General features: G+C 51.3%; 1 protein-coding gene across 1 annotated transcript; it reads left to right on the top strand.

Moving 5' to 3' along the window:
* Nucleotides 1–883: 883 nt before the first annotated feature.
* Nucleotides 884–16,098, top strand: LOC309675882 (ras-related GTP-binding protein A). The gene is made up of 10 exons (XM_082488300.1): nucleotides 884–1,086; nucleotides 1,631–1,664; nucleotides 4,772–4,871; nucleotides 5,884–5,950; nucleotides 6,907–7,129; nucleotides 9,222–9,317; nucleotides 10,889–11,011; nucleotides 13,317–13,408; nucleotides 14,409–14,524; nucleotides 15,559–16,098. Exons 2-10 carry the CDS (start codon nucleotides 1,638–1,640, stop codon nucleotides 15,654–15,656), a joined length of 942 nt encoding a protein of 313 aa, XP_082344426.1. The 5' UTR covers nucleotides 884–1,086; nucleotides 1,631–1,637; the 3' UTR covers nucleotides 15,657–16,098.
* The last annotated feature ends 2,641 nt before the right edge of the window (nucleotides 16,099–18,739 follow it).

Genomic DNA, 18,739 nt, shown 5'->3' with positions numbered 1-18,739 from the left:
ATGCGCAGAGCAGCACGGCGGCGCGCGAGCGCTCACCCCTTTTCGCCCTTCCGCGGCCCGTTGGTGGAGGTGGTGTTGGGCAGAGCCGGGTTACCTGAGGGATTTCCTTAGTATACGGCGGGACCTACGTTCTCATTTTTATATGTATACACACACGTATGTATTTTAACGTGTGCGTATCTTTAGCAGCTTCTCGCTGTTAAGAGTTGCAGTGCGATACTCGGGGGGGGGGGGGAAGGGGTGTTAAACCACGCTGTGGGGCACGCGCAGCAATTTTTTCGCCTGCGTTAGATAAAAACGCAATCAACTCGCGTAGTTCGGTGAGGTGCTTTGTTCTCCAGTTTACCCAGGCTTTTGAAACGGAGGCGGGAGTCAGGGTTTGCTGAGCAGGCAGAGCTCCAGCAGGCTCCCGGGGTCGAGGCATTTGGCCGCAAAGGTGCAAAAATACGGTGAGAGAAAGCCGGGAAGACGCTGAGGTAAAGAGGGCGGTGCTGTCTCCTCTCGGGCAGAGTGAAAGAAAAAAAGCGAAGCTTCCCATACCGGGAGTCGAACCCGGGCCGCCTGGGTGAAAACCAGGAATCCTAACCGCTAGACCATATGGGAGGCGCTGGGTAGCAATATTTCCGCCCGCGCCATAGCTCCACCTGCACCCCCCCGCCGCCGCTATCGCCACAGCGCCCCTGCTGCCAGAACGGAGCTGCCCTCACCCAAGATGGCGGCCGGTGCCTCTCTGCCGCCCCGCCCCTTTCCCTTCTCCTCGCCTCGCCCGGCCTCGCATCACATGACGGGAGGGGGGGCGCGCGGGATAGGGCGGGGTTGCGCGCTCACGTGACCGGCGGTGGCTGCCGAGCGCTGGGTCTCGTGAGCGCCGCTGGGGGGGGGGGGGGCGGGACGGGGCGGGGGGTCCCCGGCAGCGGGAGAGACCCCGGCGGGGCGGCGGGATCACGCCAGGCCGCGGCTTTGAGGCCTACCCCGGAGCGGAGCGGGGCGGGGCGGGGGTGGCGGTGGCGGTCGGTCCCGCTGAGCTCCGCCGCCCGCCCGCGGGCACTGCCAAACCGGCCCGGGAGGCGCCTGTCGCGGCTAGAGGTATCGGGGGGGGGGGCGGTACCGGCCCAGCCGGGCCTGGTGGGGCCGGGGACAGGCCGGGGAGAGGGGGAGCGGGGTCGGGGGCTGGAGGCACCGGCCCGGGCGGGGGCGGGGAGGGGGACAGCAGGTCGCTGTGTACGGGGCTCCGGAGCATCCCTGGGCGAAGAAGGGGAAGGGGCTGGGGGTGAGGGCGGCCCCGGCTGCCCTGTGCGAAGAAAGCCGAGCGCTGCGGCAGCCGAGCCGCTGCCTTCCATTGCTGCGTTCAGCCCTGCTTAGGCCTGTTTCGGCCGTGTAATTTAGGGGAGCGTTGTTCATCACGGGCGCGTTAAAGGGTTTTTCTGACCGTGGGGGGGCTTCAAAACTTCCCCCCGTGCCGCCTGGAGCAGGAGCTGTCAGGCGCCTGGCGCGGTGGAGGCTGGGGGGAATTCTGTCGGTGTGGGAGAGCTTCCCCTTTTGCTGGGTGCTGCTGTGGGTGGGATTTGGGTGTTGGAATGAAGCCTGTAACTGAGTAGAAAAATGTAAGACGATGGTCTTCTCTCTGTAGGTGGGTGATGCCAAGCACAGCCATGAAGAAAAAGGTAAGAGCTGAAAGGAGAATCCTTTGCAGTTGGGGTTTCCTCCCCCGTCTGCATTTGCTAACATCGCTGTGTGTCTGCATCTCGCTCTGTTCTTTGGTTGTCAGCTGCCTCTAAAGACTCTCAGAGTCAGCAGATGCATCCTTTGCTTAAAGTGCTAGAAATCAATATCAGGTTGGAGTTTATTTGCTGGCCTGAGCGGTGGGGCAGGCTCGCCGCAGAGCCGTCCACGATAACTGCTGTGTGAGTGTCTCTGGTACGTGTTGCAAAACCCTCTGCTCGCTGCCTGCCTCCCGCAGCACCAGGGAAGAGGAATGCTCCAACCCGCTTCGCTGGCTGGTGGGGAGACGCTTCTGGAGTGTTATAGAAACTTATGTGGGGAGCCTGTGATTCACTGAGGGCTCCTGGGAGGGTGAAACTTAACACACAGGGAAGGAGTAGCACTTTTACTGAGAATCCAGGAGGGGATACTCCAGCAGTAAGCATATTCAAAGCCATTAGAGTGGCTGCGTAGAGAATATGTGTCTGTCTGTCTGTGGTGTGCTAGGATTGGGTTTCCTGCCTGGCCCTACGTGTTGGTGTCTGAGCCCTTTGAAGGGCCTCTGCAGTCTAAAACTTGGGAACTGGGTTCGCCGTGTGCCTTGGAGCCGTATTGAGTTTCTACGTGTGCTTTTTCTGCAGCTGGTATGAAATAAGAGATGCTGATGTTGTCTCTTTCCGCTCTGTGCGTAGCTCAGGGGAGAAGACAGCATCACTTTCCGGGGCTTTGCTCTGGAGAGGCTGGAAGGTGTGACCGGCCCAGCCCGCATCTCTGAGGAAAAGTCCTTATTACCAAATCATGGTGGCGTGCGGTCAGCTTCTTTTTGGAACGGGCGCTCGCCAGCCTGTGAAACGTTGCAGTCACTCTCAGAAGGTTAACTTGTGGAAACAGGATGGTGCAATTCTGCCTCTCCTGTTTTGCCCTGAGAGTCTGGCAGCTCTTGCTGTGCAGTCACAGAGACAGGTTGGGAGTCGAGCAAATGCCTTCCCAGTTAGCGCTTGGCACTGGTGTGGGCTGGGCAGGCAGAGTCGGGGCAGTTGCACTCTTGTTAAACCTATCCTTGATGATACGTTTTCAGAGCTGTTGCCAAAGGCTGAATTTGACTTTGTAACTGGAACTTGTTTAACAGCTGTTTCTGTGAGCAAGTCTGTTGGCTGTCACTGTTGTGTTTTTTTTTTTTTTTTTAATTTTTATTTTTAGATCACAATGTAGAGTCTTGCCTTGTGTGACTGTCTCCCCTCTTCCCCGCCCCAACCCTCATGACAAGAAAGACATAGAGGTGCTGGAGCGTGTCCAGAGAGGGGCAATGGAGCTGGTGGGGGGTCTGGAGCACACGTCTGAGGAGCGGCTGAGGGAGCTGGTGGTGTTCAGCCTGGAGAAAAGGGGGCTGAGGGGAGACCTTCTCGCTCTCTACAGCGCCCTGAAAGGAGGGGGCAGCGAGGGGGGTGTCGGGCTCTGCTCCTGAGGAAGAGGTGATGGGACAAGAGGAAACGGCCTCAGGTTGCGCCAGGGGAGGTTTAGGATGGATATTAGGAGAAATTTCTTCCCCGAAAGGGTTGTCAAGCACTGGTACAGGCTGCCCAGGGCCGTGGTGGAGTCACCATCCCTGGAGGCGTTTAAAAGCCGGGCAGACGTGGTGCTGAGGGACGTGGGTTAGTGGTGGGTTTGGCAGTATGAGGTTGATGGTTGTACTCGATGATCTTAAGGGTCTTCTCCGACCATAACGATTCTGTGACTCTGGCCAGGTCTGTGTGCGCGCCCACGTCCCGCCGTGTGTCCCCTCTCCCAAAGCTGTGCTCCCCGGCCCGTTCAGCTTCTCCTGGGGCTGCACCCCCGTGTCCTTCCTTCACCTGGCACGGCCCCCACGCCTTGCCCTAGAGACAGCGAGAAACCCCCAAGGGGGATCTCCAGATCTGGATATTAGGAGAAATTTCTTCCCCGAAAGGGTTCTTAAGCACTGGCACAGGCTGCCCAGGGATGTAGTGGAGTCACCGTCCCTGGAGGTGTTTAACAGACAGGCAGACGTGGTGCTGAGGGACATGGTTAGAGGTGGGTTTGGCAGTGTTAGGGTAAAGGTTGGACTTGATGATCTTTAAGGTCCCATGCAACCTAGACGATTACATGATTCTATTCTATAATTCTAAATCATCCCCTAGTTTTTGGCTGCCAAAGGTGCTACCTCTCCTTTGGCCTGATGATCTGCAAACTGGACTCTGGAGTCACGTGTCTCCCCTGCACGATAGCCTGGTGCACTTAAACTGCGCTGTCCCATCTACTTTTAACTTTTTGCTGGTCTTCTGACGCATGAAACTTGAAATGTAATCCATATCTCACTTCTGTCGGGGAAGAGAAACCAAGCCATGTTACAAGAAGAAAAAGGGTGAGATTAGGAGAGAAGTAATGGGTGGACAGTCTCAGCACCGAGTAGGCAAGGGGTTGTCTCCAGCCTGGTCTTAAAGGCTTGAGATAAAGCTGTTCTTTTGTCTTGGCAAAGTCCTTTGCTGTCATCAAAAACATCGAGCTTTCACCTGTGGTGCCAGTGCGTTTGGAAAGTGTGCAGGAGCACTGGGCTGGGGACCGGGGAGGCTGCAGCAGCTTTGGGAGCGGCTCCCGCTCTTCCCCGAGTGCTGGTTGTGCGCTCTGTGAGTCCTCTGCCAACGCGGGTCGGGAAAAGGGGGTTTGGTGGGCAGCGGCAGTGGGCTGGCTGCCCTTCCTCCTGGGTGGTCGGCAGCCGGTTGAAGGACCGGGATTGTGATGCCTGGAAGGGCAGAGATTCCTGAGAACGGTGGGGTCATAGTTTAAGAATGCGAACAAGGTGGAAAGGTGTTCAGTTTGTCCTCAATTCAGTGACCATGCGTAGCAAGGAGGTGAGAACGTCTGTCTCCTGCTTTCCCAGGCGTGGTACTCTTCTTTGCCTCTCTCTTCTGATGCAGTCACATCTCAAGTATGTTGGTCCTGTGTTTTGGTGGCTTCGGCAGGGAGATGTTAACCCAGAGAGAGCCGTAGAGGACTTGGTGTTTTGTGGTAACTAATCCTTCCTTCATTTTGTTGTTTTTTTTTTTCTTCCCAGGTGCTGCTGATGGGTAAAAGTGGGTCTGGGAAGACCAGCATGAGGTCCATTATCTTTGCAAACTACATCGCCAGGGACACGCGGCGCCTGGGTGCCACAAGTAAGACTGCTCTTGTTTGAACTGCAAATTCTCAGGGCTCAAACCGCCTTCATTAAAGAGGCGAGGCTGTTCCCTCCAGCAATCCCTGCCTCTGGGGTGGGTGGGTGGGTGTCTGCTGGTCCTCCTGGCTGCCACACCTCACAGGGAACTTCACTCCCGAGTTCAGCTGAGGGCAGGTGGGAAGTTGGAGTGAAAGGGAAGGCAGCACTGGGTTCAGTTTTGCTGCTTTATTGTTGAACTTTTATCCTTAACTCTTTTTTTTTTTTTTTTTTTTTTTTTTTTTTTTATCAGTACACAGCCTTTGCTGCAGCTACACCTATTATTGGGTGGTCCTCCTTGTTGGTGAAGTTTTCCTGGTGTTAGCCAGCTGATGGCTGGCGCAGCGGGAGATGTAGTGATCTTGCTCCGCGCCCGTGGTTTTTGCGGGATAATACACTAGGCTTAATTAGGATCTTCTGCCTCTTTTTTTTTTTTTTTTTTTTTTTTTTTCTCCAAAGATCTGAAAAAGCAATAAGCGATTCCTCTGAAACAGGGGTAGGAATTGTCAGGATCTAACGCTCCTCATTGGGAAGCGTCTGTGAGGACTTCGTGTCACGGATTGGTGACATTAAGCTTCCTCTCTGCTGTAAACTTGGCCTGCTCATAAAGTTTACAGTCTTTGTGTTACTGATTTATTTTTAAGGCTTGCTTAAGGCCTTGCAGAGTGTGCTGGAACTAATGTCGTTCTTAAAATATCACAGAGATCAGAGAACATGTTTTTAAAGGGGAACCACCTGCTGTGCTTCTCAGGAGAACAGTGTCCTGGGTAGAGAGTAGGAAGGCTAGAATTACTCCGGGAACTGTCTTTTTCCGCAGTGCCTTCAGCTACCGATTTACGTGCAACAGTATTGTTTAGACGGGATTTTACAAAGTGTGGGCTGTGTTGCGAAGAATGGCATTTTTGGCTGCCCGAGGAGGTAGTTCTGATCTGGGCGTGTGGCACAGTCGGTAAACTCCTGTTGTCTCTTTCCAGTTGATGTGGAGCACTCCCATGTTAGATTTCTAGGAAACCTGGTATTAAACCTGTGGGACTGCGGAGGGTAGGTACTGTTTATTCTTTTGCTTTTGAAACCGTTGGGGGTTAGCTCTGGGGAATAAGGCTGGGGATGTAACAAACAGAGGTCCTCCTGCCCCCGAGGGATGAGGATGCCGCTTGTGTGTGAACATGCGTGGAGGCGGGTGGAAGAGGTTGGCACGATTACACTGTCTCTTGGGTTATCTCTACGTAAAAGGAGCAGCGTGTAGGTCCACCCTTCCCTTGCTGGCTGCTTTCTTCTGCTGGCACAAGGCCTGAGTCCTTCACCTGGGCTTTCTCCTGAGGTGGTGGGAGGTGACGCTGGTTTCAGAGTTGCTTATCACCAGCTTGATCCAGACGGGGCATGTGTTGAGAAGCGACGCTGAAGGTTGACAGTGATCCTGTGGCTCCTGGAAGCAGCTTTTTTGAAGAACGCTCTCCCGCCGACAGAGCCCCAGCAGAGCCGTCCGACTTTGCTAAGCTTCATCAGCTCTCGTGTCCTCATGCGTTGTCTGAGCCACGTTCAGCAAAAGCTAAAGGATATTTAAACTCTGTAATAAGATGCCACACTGACGGATTTGGTTGTATTTTAGCTTCTGCTGCTGTGGTGTGGCTTTTTTATATGCAGCTCTCCAAAAGCCAGGCTGGGCCCAGAAGCAACGTAGCTCCGTTTGCGCGGGACACCGTGCAGCCAGCTGTGACGTGAGGGAAGCGTCAGCTTCCTGTGGGAACGGGGAGCAGATGCTCTTCAGGAGCATCCAGCTTGGCTTGGTTGGAAGTGCTTAGGGAGCCGTATGTCATGGGGAGTATAGCCACCTGTGGGGCTCTTGTCTGGACTCCTGTGATGGGGTCTCGAGCTCAAAATGCAAACCTTGCCTTTCTAGCAGGAGGTCTTTTACGCGTAGCACCTCTCCTGACAATGCTAAGCAAGACCTGGTTGCTCTAATGGAAATCTCATTGTTTCGTTGCTCTTCTTTTCAGGCAGGACACCTTTATGGAGAACTACTTCACCAGTCAGCGGGACAACATCTTCCGCAATGTAGAAGTCCTCATCTATGTCTTTGATGTGGAGAGCCGTGAACTGGAGAAGGACATGCACTACTACCAGTCATGCTTGGAGGCAATTCTTCAGAACTCTCCCGATGCAAAGATCTTTTGTCTAGTGCACAAGATGGACTTGGTGCAGGAGGATCAGCGGGATTTGGTGAGAGGCTGATAGTTGCCATAGAAATGCTTTCAAATAGAACATCTTTTGACTGTGTTAACACATTGTGATTTCATACTTCAAATACAACCCCATCAGCACCGTTCCTAGAAGGGTTTCTCGGAAGTTAAGAATTGTCAAAGCCCTTTAAGCTTTTTCTGCCTTTTTCTAAATTGTATGTCATTGCTATCTCTTGCGTATAATCTAGTGGAAAACAGAACTAATGATTTTTAATGACAACTACCCTAAGCCTTTTCTTTTATAGCACTGATTCTAGTACTTTCACCAGACCTTGGCTCCAGAATGGAGGTAAAACTGAGAGGAAGGTAGAACTGAAAGAAATCGGGTAATCTTAAACTCATTATTCACAGTCTGGATGGTTTTGCAGATGGTGGTGGTGACGGTGATGGTTGGTTTCTCTTTAGCTGTTGCTTTCAGTCCAGCGTAGCCTCTGTTCTAAAACATAACAAAACAACAACAACAAAAAAAGAGGTTGAAACTTTCCCAGTTGCCTTGAAGGTGGTTTCTATCGGTTCATGCTGTTCTCTATCAGTTTGACCTGCCTGCCCAGAGATCACCTCTTAAGCACTCCTCTGCCCCAGCAAAGGCAGGGGATGCACCTTTCAGAGCTATTTGGTGCGTTCTGTTCTTCTCGGAGCTGTTGGAAGATGTTGAGTTTCTACCAACCTTGCTTTTTCAGCTTGGACTGAAAAGCAACCTACTCCCGATACCAAAAGGAAAATCAGCTTTGTGGGTTAGACAAGCACATCCCTGGCTGCTCGGCCGCTCCCTGGCTTGCAGCAATTTTGGGGGCCCCTTTAGGCTGTTGGATTTTGGCTGAATTAAGAAGTCTTACTAAACTTTCTTCTCATTCCTGGTGAGTATGTGCTTGGGCAGCTGCAAAGGAGGCTGCGCAAGGTCCTGTGGCTGAAATCACCCCCTGACCCCCCTGCATAGCCAGACTCCCTCCACGTAGCAGGTTGGCTTCAGATCGCTGCTGCTGCCTGAGTGTGGTGGTCCTCTTCCCGTTTTAGTTCTTCCCTCCAGCTCAGTGCAGAAAGAGCTCAAAGACCTTGTTCATAGGGTTGATTCAAGGAGCTTTTCCTCACTTCCCTCTGCCTTCCCTCCAGACTGAAGGATGAGTCTAAAATCGTCTTGATGCTGTTCTGTCCAGATTTGTTTTGGGACTAGTGGGCAAATGCTGGTTTTACGCAGTTTTGCAGACTCTAGCGAGGCCCTGAAGTGAGGGGTAGACAGAACGGGGGTCTTACTTCAGATACGCTTTCAACATGTATCATTGCACATCCGTCAAGATCTGTTTTAAGGTATCTGCTTCTCAGAAGAAGGTGCAAGTGCTGGGCCAAATCGCTCTCTCTGTAAGTCTTACTAAAGGTTTTGGTATCCCAGGACCCAAGTGGTAACTGTCAGCCTACGCAGCATTTCATGAAGATTGGTTAATGCTCCTAAGTGTTCCTAAAACCAGTAAGCTGAGGTGAAGGCGGTCGTCATGTCTTCCCCTGCAGGAGAATGTTGCTGGCTGTCCTGCTGCTTTTTTAGCACTTCTGTAGGAGCCTGGCACAAGGCTGGCTGCTCTTTGCTGTTCCCCTTTTTTTTTTTTTTGTAACCATAACTACTAAGGACAGAGTGTGGTGTGAGAAGAGAAGACATACCTCAAATCTCCTCATATTGATGAACCTCGAGTGCTTTCTTCCTATCCTGTCCTCAGTGACGGAGCTTTTTGCCCGTGACCAGGGACTTGTCAAAATTTAGGTCCTCGGAGATGCTCGTGTGTGTCCACTTCCGTTCCCACTCCACAACACCCGTAGTTATTTCGGCTTTGAGTCCCAGTCAGATCTATCGCGAGACAGCCATGGTCTGCTTGTCCCCGCTGCGCCAGCGGAAGGGGGTTTCTGCCAGCCTGTCCTGGCCACCGTGCTCTGCTGTTGTCTTTTCTCCCAGTGCTGTAGGTACTCGAGATCCGTTTGAAATACGTGCTGTAAATGCAACACAGCAGCCGCAACGAAGACAAATAGTTACGCTCAACTGCTAATCTTTTTTCTTTTTTTTTTTTTTTTTTTTAATTATTTCCCAGATTTTTAAAGAGCGTGAGGAAGACTTGAAGCGCCTTTCCCGTCCCTTGGAATGTGTTTGTTTTAGAACTTCCATCTGGGATGAAACACTTTACAAGGTTTGTACAGATTCCTCTCCATATCTGCCTTCCCCCCTCCCACCTGAAAACACAAGCACGAGGAAGGCGAGCGGTTAGTTGCTACTGGTTACTAGTGACTGGTTAGTGACTGGCCTTTTTTAGTTCTGCAGCAACTGCTTCTGTTGTAAATGGCATCAGAGCATCCCGGTTTTAATTAGAAAAAGTAAAGCCCCTCCACACGTTGGAGTCATGGTGTCAGTGTGTTAACACTGCTTAAACTCTTTGCCTGGCTACTTTAGGAGGAGCTTCTGCATCTCTTAGTCCTGTTTATCCAGCGTGGATAATTGTTTCCCGTGCTGCTCTGCGGCGCTGCTAAAAGATGAGCATTTACCCTTTGGGGAATTTGCTTTGCTTTCAGGAGGGAATGTTTTTTTTGCTGTCACTCTTGACTGCAGCGTCAGAGGTCTTCGAGGTGTGGGAGCGGTGAGTGCTCCCTGGGCTACTCTGGTAGCAGATGACAGTTATAATTGCCAGCTAATGCTAATAAGCAGTGATGGTAGCGTAGTGGCTGGGTTGCCACTGAAGAACCACTGGTGAAGGTCAATGAATCGCTGAAAGTGAGGACCATTTGGCGCTTTCTCTTGACTTGAGTGGGACTTTGGATGGCAGGTTTCACCATCCTGGCAAATCCATCCAAAGCCGTAGCAAATTCCCCTTCCTTCAGAGTGTGGTGTGTTCGGCTGAGGCTGATGCAGTACCGTACGCCAGATATCGCTCTTCACAAAGCATGTGCCCAGCTCCCTCTAGAAATTGGCCTTCCCGAGCAGTGGCACACCCTGTCATCCTGCTGGCGTCCCTAACGTTCATCAGTTACGCTGGTTACCCTATTTGAGGTATTCTAGACACAGCCCTGCCGGAGCTCTTCAGAGCTCCTGCCTTTGGTTTGGGCTTTTAATGTTGAGTTTGGCAAGTGGGACGGTAGGAGTGTTTGGTGAATATTGGGTACTTGGTAAATAGGAGACACAAATATCCATCCTGACTCCCAGTGGGGGAACGTGTGGTCAGGCACTGGCGCAAACCCGGGGCAGTAGGTGGGCGGTGAGGTGAAGCTGAGCTTGGGGGACCCGAGTCTGAATGGGGACAGATGCCTGTTACAGCGTCCCCAGTGCCTTCTGGGCTTGTTCCTGACTTGGGTTAGATTAGAGCTTTCTGTTTGCACCAGTGACCAGCTGCCAAGTATCCGTCTGCATGTTGACCTTGCTCAAGATTAAAAAAAAAACTCTGAAAACTTGAGCGGGTTTATCTGGGAGCAGTAGATAGAAGCATTGCCAGCTTAAAATTAGGATGATTTAAGCCTGTTTAATAGTATTCTAGTTTCTCTGTGACTGATGTGGAGAAGAACTTGACCTAGTGAAGAATTTACTCAGGTCTGGGGCACCAATGGTATTCTGCAGGAGAGATACCTGGACAGGGAAGTGGGAGAAGCTTCTCAATCTTGCCCAGGCTATCGACAACTGCAAATAACCAGGTTTTGAGCACATTTCGTCACAAAAGGATGAGGCAGAGTAGCGTTAATGCAGCCCTTATGTTGTGTCTTTCTCTCTTGACAGGCTTGGTCCAGTATAGTCTATCAGCTCATCCCCAATGTCCAGCAGCTGGAAATGAACCTGAGGAACTTTGCTCAGATCATCGAGGCAGATGAAGTGCTTCTGTTTGAGAGAGCCACGTTCCTGGTGAATACAGCAGCCCTGCCCCTCGGGTTCCTCCGCCCAGCCTAGGACGGAGTTCCCTGCATGGGAAGTGCCGTTGTGGCAGTAGCCTAAAGAGAGGCGCCAGATGGCAGAACGCTCAGATCCAGGCCTTGTGATATTGAAAGTAGCTGATGGGACTCCACGGCTCATGGGACTTTCCCAAAATTTCCACTTCTAGCAGTTGAACTCAGGGCTCGATCGGTATTTCCCTCTTCCAAGCTGTGAGACCCTTTCATATCCCCATTCTGTTGTGAGCCGTGGGACTTTTCAGAGAATTCCTTTCTGCACAGCTTCTGCAAGAACCTCCTTTAGCTTGAAATAAGCCTTTTCAGTTCCTCCTGGCCTGGCCTTTTAACTGGTCTTGATTTCTTTTTTTGTTTTGTTTTGTTTTGTTTGATGCTCTACAAACCCTGAGTATGGATAGAGGATCACAAGCGATTGGATTGCAGTGGCTTTCAAAGTTGCCGACTGCGTAGTAACTGTGTGTCCAACCTGTTGTCTCTGCAAAGTAGAACATGTAGGTTAAAGCCACCATTGCTGCTTGTCTGTCCGTACTCTCGGTTTCTGGATCGGTCTCTTCAGACTTTGCACCAAAGCTCCTGCTGACCTGAAGGAAGGGGTTTGAACTCTTTTTATTTTTTTTTTTTTTTTTTTTTTTTCCCCCGAGTGCTCTCCTTTGCTGGCCACATGTCTGCTTGTGAAATGACGGAGGGAATGTGGAAAGGGAAAGGGAGCCATTACTTTTCTCACTTGTTAAACTATCAGAAGTAAACACCTGCCATTTCTGGCAAGTTCTGCTTTTTGACCTTTTTGGAGAGAATAAATAGTTCCACCTTGGTGGTATGTAACAGTACTTTCATTATAAGTACATTTTTTTTTTTTTACTGAAAAAGAATAATCTTTGCTACAAAAACGCTCTGCTTATTTTCAGTGTAGTGGCGACTTCTTAAAAAGCTCTTTCTTCTCACTTTATTCGTATATTTAAACTTCCCCAGGACTCCTTTCTCCCGAAGCGAAATCTTGCTCTGAAATTATATTCAAATCACAGTAACAGAAAAATCCATCTGGAAAGTTAAGGAACGAACTTGCATACAATGAAGGCTTTGGTATGAATGTAATCCTTGAATCTGGCTAAACCTGTACTTGTATGAATAATTGGGCAGGTTTAAAAAGTAGGCAGTACATGATGATCTTTTTAAGGTGCTCAAGGGGGGAAAAAAAAAGAAACCCACCCAAAAAACTTCATTCTCACAAGTTAAATGTGACTCCGTAGGTAGGAAAGAGTTTAACATCCTCGCGCGAGGGTGTCTGACGCTTCCAGTGGCTGTTGGTTTCATGATTCTTACGAGCTTAAAGCACGCAGCACAGGGTTCTTAAAATATTCCGGTTTGCTTTTCTATGGGAACAAAGATGATGTAACTATTTGATTGGGCGCCGTTCCCCTTCTGCAGTAAATGCAGTTCTCGGCCCGTTAGCTAATTCGGCTGAAGAGTTAAGATCTGTAGGCCACCAGCCTTGTGAAAAGGGTCGGGGAGAGGTAGCTGCGGATCATGCCGCAAGCTTTCCCTAAAAACTCTTGATCCTGGGAATCTTTGCGGCCAGGCGCTGAGGTCGGCGGGGTGCTGCTGGATGGCTGTGTGGGAGGAAGAGGAGCGGAACGGCTCTGAGCGCAGGTGGCTTCGCGCCGGCTGGGGCTGACTCAGTTAACTGATGGAGAGAGAACTCCCTGGGAAACCAGCCGCCTCGGTTCTGCTTTTCTTGGGGAGGAAGGGCTCGCGTTGGCTTTGAGAGCAGCGCAGTGCGTGCTGCAGAACGGGAAATTTCTCAGGTTCAGCCCTGGAGAATCCGCAGCACCGTAGACTTAGGAAGGAAAAGCTATTCCAGCATCTGTCAAGTGTCTGTTTCCCCTACCTGAAGTGAGTCTCTTGCCTTTTTTTTTTTGTTTGGTTTTTTTCCTCTCCTTGCACTTTCCGTTTCTTTGAATCAAGATTTGAATTGCTGCTAGGTTGGATTATTCAGACCTCAAGTGGACAATAGTGTCTTTTGCATATCTTGCATACCTGCACTTGTGAAAGGCTTCCTGGTGATTGTGTCAGTGAGTCTTATTTTACCTTGAAAGCACCACAGGCGTTGTTGCCAATAGTTTCCATGATTCAATTAGCAAAAAGCAAAGGGAATCCCGGTCCTGGTCACCACCACCCGTTTCTGTAATAGCTGTTGGGAAACCCGCGCTGAGATAAATTACTGACTGCACTCTGCCCTCTCTCTCTCTCTTTCTGCCTTCCAGGTCATTTCTCACTATCAATGCAAAGAACAGCGGGACGTCCACAGATTTGAGAAAATCAGCAACATTATTAAACAATTCAAGCTAAGTTGCAGGTGAGCTGGTTTAACGATGAGGTGGGGAAGATGCCTCAGCAGGTACTGCGGCTTCATCCAGAAGCACGGAGGCTCTCCAAATTCCTACTAGTTCTGTGACTCCGCAGCAGTTGCCGTAGTTAAACTGCGCCGTGTTTAAACACAACTGAGTTAATTGTTATCTTTTGTAACTTCCTCCTTTGCGGATGGTTGAAAGAGGTTTGTTTCGAAACAACCATTTTCTTCTCGTTCTCCCGGGCAAGGTAGGGAAGTTCCAGGACTGAGCCGATAAATTAGTTGAGAGCCAGCGGGGCTGCGGCAGCTCAGGTGGAGAGCTTTTGCTTCAGCCCCTGTGCCACAACGCTGGTTCGGGAGGACGAGGCTTATGGATGCTGCTTACCGATATTTCCATCGGCAAAGTGGAAAGTTTTTGCTTTGGAGAAGTTTGGCTTTTGAGCAGGCTCCAGGTTCTGCAGTCTGTCAGTAATATCTGCCAGCGGTGGGAGCCTGAAGAGGTTGGAGAAGCGGCTGCACGGTCTGCAGAGCCGTCTCCAGATGTTTTGGTTCTATATTTATTTCACCTGGTTATCCACGGAGGGTTCAACTGTCCTTCCGATGGCCGAGCTGTTACACCCGTGGGCCAAGGGACAGTGACCGCTTGGGCGCAGGCGTGGGCAGCCGGTGGGGTTGTAGAACTTGAGTTACTGTCACCATTCAATGCGCAAATCGGTTTATATTGTTCTTGTTTAGCCTAAACCTAAAGAGTGTTTTCTTTTAAAAAAAAAAAAACAAACAAACAAACAAAAAATCCAAACAAACAAACAAAAAAAACAAACAAAACCAAACAACAAAACTCGTAGTCGCACCTGGTGCTTCCAAACACTTCTTTGTTACCAACAGCTCAAATAACGGGATGGTGTCTCTGTGGGGGCAAAAGCTGTTTGAGCAATGTTACAGTAATGGTTCATTTACTCTTTTTTTTTAATTTATTCTTTTCTTTTCTTTTTTTCTCCCTTCTTAGTAAGCTGGCAGCTTCTTTCCAGAGCATGGAGGTCAGGAACTCTAACTTTGCTGCTTTCATTGACATCTTTACATCAAATACATATGTGATGGTGGTTATGTCAGACCCTTCAATACGTAAGTTGAAGCGAAGATAAACCTCTGCCCTGTTTTTCTTTGCGGGGACGAAAAGCCGGATAAGTCCAGTTTAAACTGCGTTTCTCTTAGAGAACGACGAAGACCAGGCAAAGCAATAAAAATTATTGTAATTAAAAAGATGGAGAGGGCTCTACTGTCCCACTGGTGTGCCCTGTCCGAGCCAGAGGGCGGAGGAAGGTGGTTAAGAAGTGACTTTGCAGAAGGCGAGAGACGAGTGCCTTTGCCGGCCGAGCCCTTTGGTGCCGGCGGGTGGAGAATCGTAGCGGCGGTGGGGAACCACTCTTTAACAGACGTGACCTGATTTAGTAGGTCATGCCTAATAACCTATTTTGGGCCGTTCTGATCTGGCCAACCCCAGCGTTGGTTTGTTTTTTTTTTTTTTTTTTTCCTCTCCCCCGAGAGGAAGCAGAGACGGATCGTAGTCGAGTCTTCCCTCTTGCTGCCTGGGCTGCCGCGGTGGGCGAGGACTCTAATTATAGCAGCATCTATTTATCTTAAAGAAGCAACTGCAGCCAGCGGCGCCAGCCCTTGCAGGCACAGGGCGACTGTTCAACTGTTTACACAACCCCGGTTGAAACTGCTGCTGTTAGGATTTGAGGATCCAGGACAGCTTACGGCATTGACGCCTCCTGTCCTCCTCTTTTCGAATGGTTTACTGAATTAGGGCAAACCCGTGGGAACCCCGTGACTGAATTAGCAGCCGCGCTACTATTGCGCCGCAGGAGCGGCGAGCGAGCGGCGGGGGTGACTCGTGGGGCCATCCCCGTGAGCAAACCGCTCCACCGTAGTTCGCTCTCACCCTTCCTGACTTGTCGCGGGTGGGATCGGACCTTCCGGCGTTAGATTTTGCCCGGCTGGGGAGCAGAGGGGGGGCTGAAATAAGAGAGTTTGCTGAGGGGGGACATGGCTTTTAGGCAGCGCTTAACTCCCGAGGACTTGGTTACTCACATCCCTTTTAACTTTTTCTATTTTTTTTTTTTTTTTTTATCTCCCCGGTCCTTTTTCCGTCCCAGCTTCTGCGGCTACGCTGATCAACATCCGCAATGCCAGAAAACACTTTGAGAAGCTGGAGAGAGTGGACGGACCAAAGCACAGCCTGCTCATGCGCTGAACGTTGGCCGAGGCACACGCGGTCTTTGGGGGGAGAAAAAATGAATTGGAACTACTTATTTTTAGGAGAATCTAACAATGTCGATGTCTTTGTTGGGCTTTGAAATGAGTGTGCTGCTTTATTTTTTCTCCTTTTTAACGTTGGACACTAGTCACTCGGAGGATGTCTGGATACACTGCGGACCTTCAAAAGAGACTTCCCTGGTGCGCGTGGGGTTGGGAAGAAGTAAGGACGGGTGATGTGCACATGGTCTCGTACTCCTGGTTGTCGTAGTGGCACGTGGCACAGCCGTTTTGGATGTTTTGCTCCCGGGTGATCATATAAGTCACAGGAATTGGAATATTTACCGTTTTACTGGTTGGTTGCTAGACTGTGTTTATAAATTTCTCCTTGTCTTCAGTCATGAAAATAAATTTTTTGCTACCAGGGATTTCGGATCCGAGAGCTTTGGAGAGCGGGTTTTCTTTCTTCTAAAACCGAGGGCAGCTTTGGCAAGCAGATGTGTAATAGCCGCACTTCTCCTTTCACCTTATTGAGGGGGGTGTTGTTGGCTGAAGGCCACTCCAGAGTTTCATTTAAGATAATTATTATTTTATTTTTTTTCCCCCCACGCGGAGGCAAAATTCACGCGGCAGGTGAAGCAGTCAGGCTGGCATTGGCCTCTTGACGCCTGCCAAAACGATGGAAAGATCTCGGTAAATAGAAAAGGGGCCGGAGATCCTCATTGACCGAGCGACGAGATAGTCCTGGGGCTCCTGGTCTTCATCCCGGTGAGCCGGGAGGGACCGGCGCGGGCACGGGGGAGCGCAGGAACTGGGGGGGGGTTGTGGGTGGTGTGTGCATGAGCTATATTAGCTATGTTTACGGCGAGCCAGTTGGACGGCGTTTGGCACCGATGTTATTTGACGTTACTGTCTTATTTTTTTAATGACTATTCTTTTGTGTGTGCGTTTCCATTAAACGTAGGACCAACAAAAGCACTGTGAGTTAGGGGAGTCTGTGGCGTGCTGGGTGGGAGCCGATGCTTGTCAGCATCTCTTCTGCTTTTTTTTTTTTTTTTTTTTTTCCCCCTTCTCTTGCTGCATCAAATTACTATATAAAAGAAAAAAAAAGGGTGTGGTGACTCTGAGCCTGCTTCTCCGCTTCGTATCCTCGAAATCGTGCTTTCCCCCCGCATCCCTGCCCGCACGCGCGCTGGGAGGGGACGAAAAACCTGAGAGGGTGAGTCCGTGATGTGGGAACAGGGAGCTGAAGGGCACGTCTCGGCCGGAGAGCTGAGGATGGGCTCCGCGCAAAGTCTCCCATCCCTTCTCCATCTTTACGGCGTTAAAAGCCCGCGTCTTGTACCGCCCCCTCAGCAGATGCGTCGGGGCTGGGTGTGTTTTCCATGAGAATCCTCAAGTCCGCATCCCGGCGGGAGAGGAACTTACGGAGATTCCTATTAACAATTCAGGTGCCGGAGTTTCTGGAGAAGTTGCGGATGGGATGGAGATGCCACGGAGGGTTTCCTCTTGTCTTCGGTGCTCATAGGTGTGGAATATGGTGCCAATCCTGGAGTGGGAAGAGCAAATCTCGCCCGCGGTCGCTTTTGCCTGACGTTGGGCTGGAACAAGCCGAAACGCGACTACGGTTTCCTTTTGCGGGTGCTGCCCCACCGCTTGGACAAGGTCAGTCCCTGCTCTCGCTCCAGGCGGTGGAGAAACTTGACGGCTTTCTGCACCCAAACCCAGCGAGAGGATGAGTCGCTGCCGACGCGTGTGCTGTGGGAGCCTCAGGAGCATCACCTCCGAGGGATTACCGGGAAGGGCTCCACTTGCAGGAGAACGGGCGGCTGTCGTGGCTTGAGGAGAGCAGAAGATGGCTCACGGCCACAATTCCGGTGCCGATCGAAGCACCTTCTGCTGCGAGTACATCCTCGGAGCAGGCAGCCGTTCCTGCCGGGGAGGGAGGGAAGGACAGCGGGAAGCGCTGCCTTATTTCCATGGTTACAAGGAGTTGCCTTTGGGTTTCCTTAGGGATTAAACATGTGAAAAGGGGTTCGTGTTAAGGGGGGGGGGAGGGGGAACGTGGGGTGGGGTACCAAACCACCCTCTGATGGGGATCCAAACCCTGCGTGCGGGTACGCCGGCTCTCCGAAGCCTCTCCGGGGCCAGCGATGTGATGACCGAAGTTCTGCCGTTCTCTCTTAGTACAAATCTGTTTTCCCAAAGCACAGGGATTTTGGGGGCTCTTGAAACCAACATTTTCCTTCCGCTCTCCGGCAGAGATGCGACCACACCTGTAGTGTGGCCGCAAATAGGCGGGTGGCTTTGTTTCAGGGCGGCCCCCGTTACCTTCTCCGCCAGCGCGGTGGTGTGTTTTGGTTGTCTCCCAAAAACAAACCTCGGGGCCTCTTTTGGAGCCGGGGATCAGTAGCTGCGCCGGGCAGGGTCCTGCCAGCGACCAGCCACACTTGGAGCAACCGGGTCTAGTGGGAGGTGTCCCTGCCCATGGCAGAGGGGTTGGAACGAGATGGTCTTCAAGGTCCCTTCCAACCTTTCCATGATTTTATGACTCAAGTAGGGTTGACGTGAGGGTGAAGAAGTGGCTGTTGCCCCCCCTGATGACCCCTGCGGACCCTGGTGGGATGGGTCTGTGGTGCCTGTCACCACCAGGTCCTGCTCTCCAGCTGGGAGCGAGCTCCTCAAACGCGTCCAGTGGGTGATGTTGGTTCTGCAGAGTGAGTCCAAGTTCCCCGGTAACAGCCTTGCTCTGCTCAACTGGGGCCTGTAGGCACCTCATGAGTGGCATCTGCACCACCCCTAAGGGCCTGGAGTTGAGAAGATCTTGCATCCAAGTCACGTACAGCCTCTGTGACCCTCTGGGGAATCGCGTTTGGGCAGACGATGGACCTTCCCCACACATGAGATGAGGGAGGGATAATTTGGGGAGATTAAGATCCTATGGTGCTGCATCTCAAACAGTTGTGGCTGGCGCGGTGTTGTGCAGGCGAGGCCCCATCTCCGCATCCGTCGTCCTGTTCCAAGCAAGTCCAGGTAGATAGCTCAGGAACCGGCCTCGCTGAGACTTGAGCATCTCCAAGA

The sequence above is a fragment of the Vanellus vanellus genome (assembly GCF_965231255.1).
Source record: "Vanellus vanellus genome assembly, chromosome: 10".
NCBI lineage: Eukaryota > Metazoa > Chordata > Aves > Charadriiformes > Charadriidae > Vanellus > Vanellus vanellus.
This window is presented reverse-complemented; position numbering and strand designations above follow the sequence as displayed.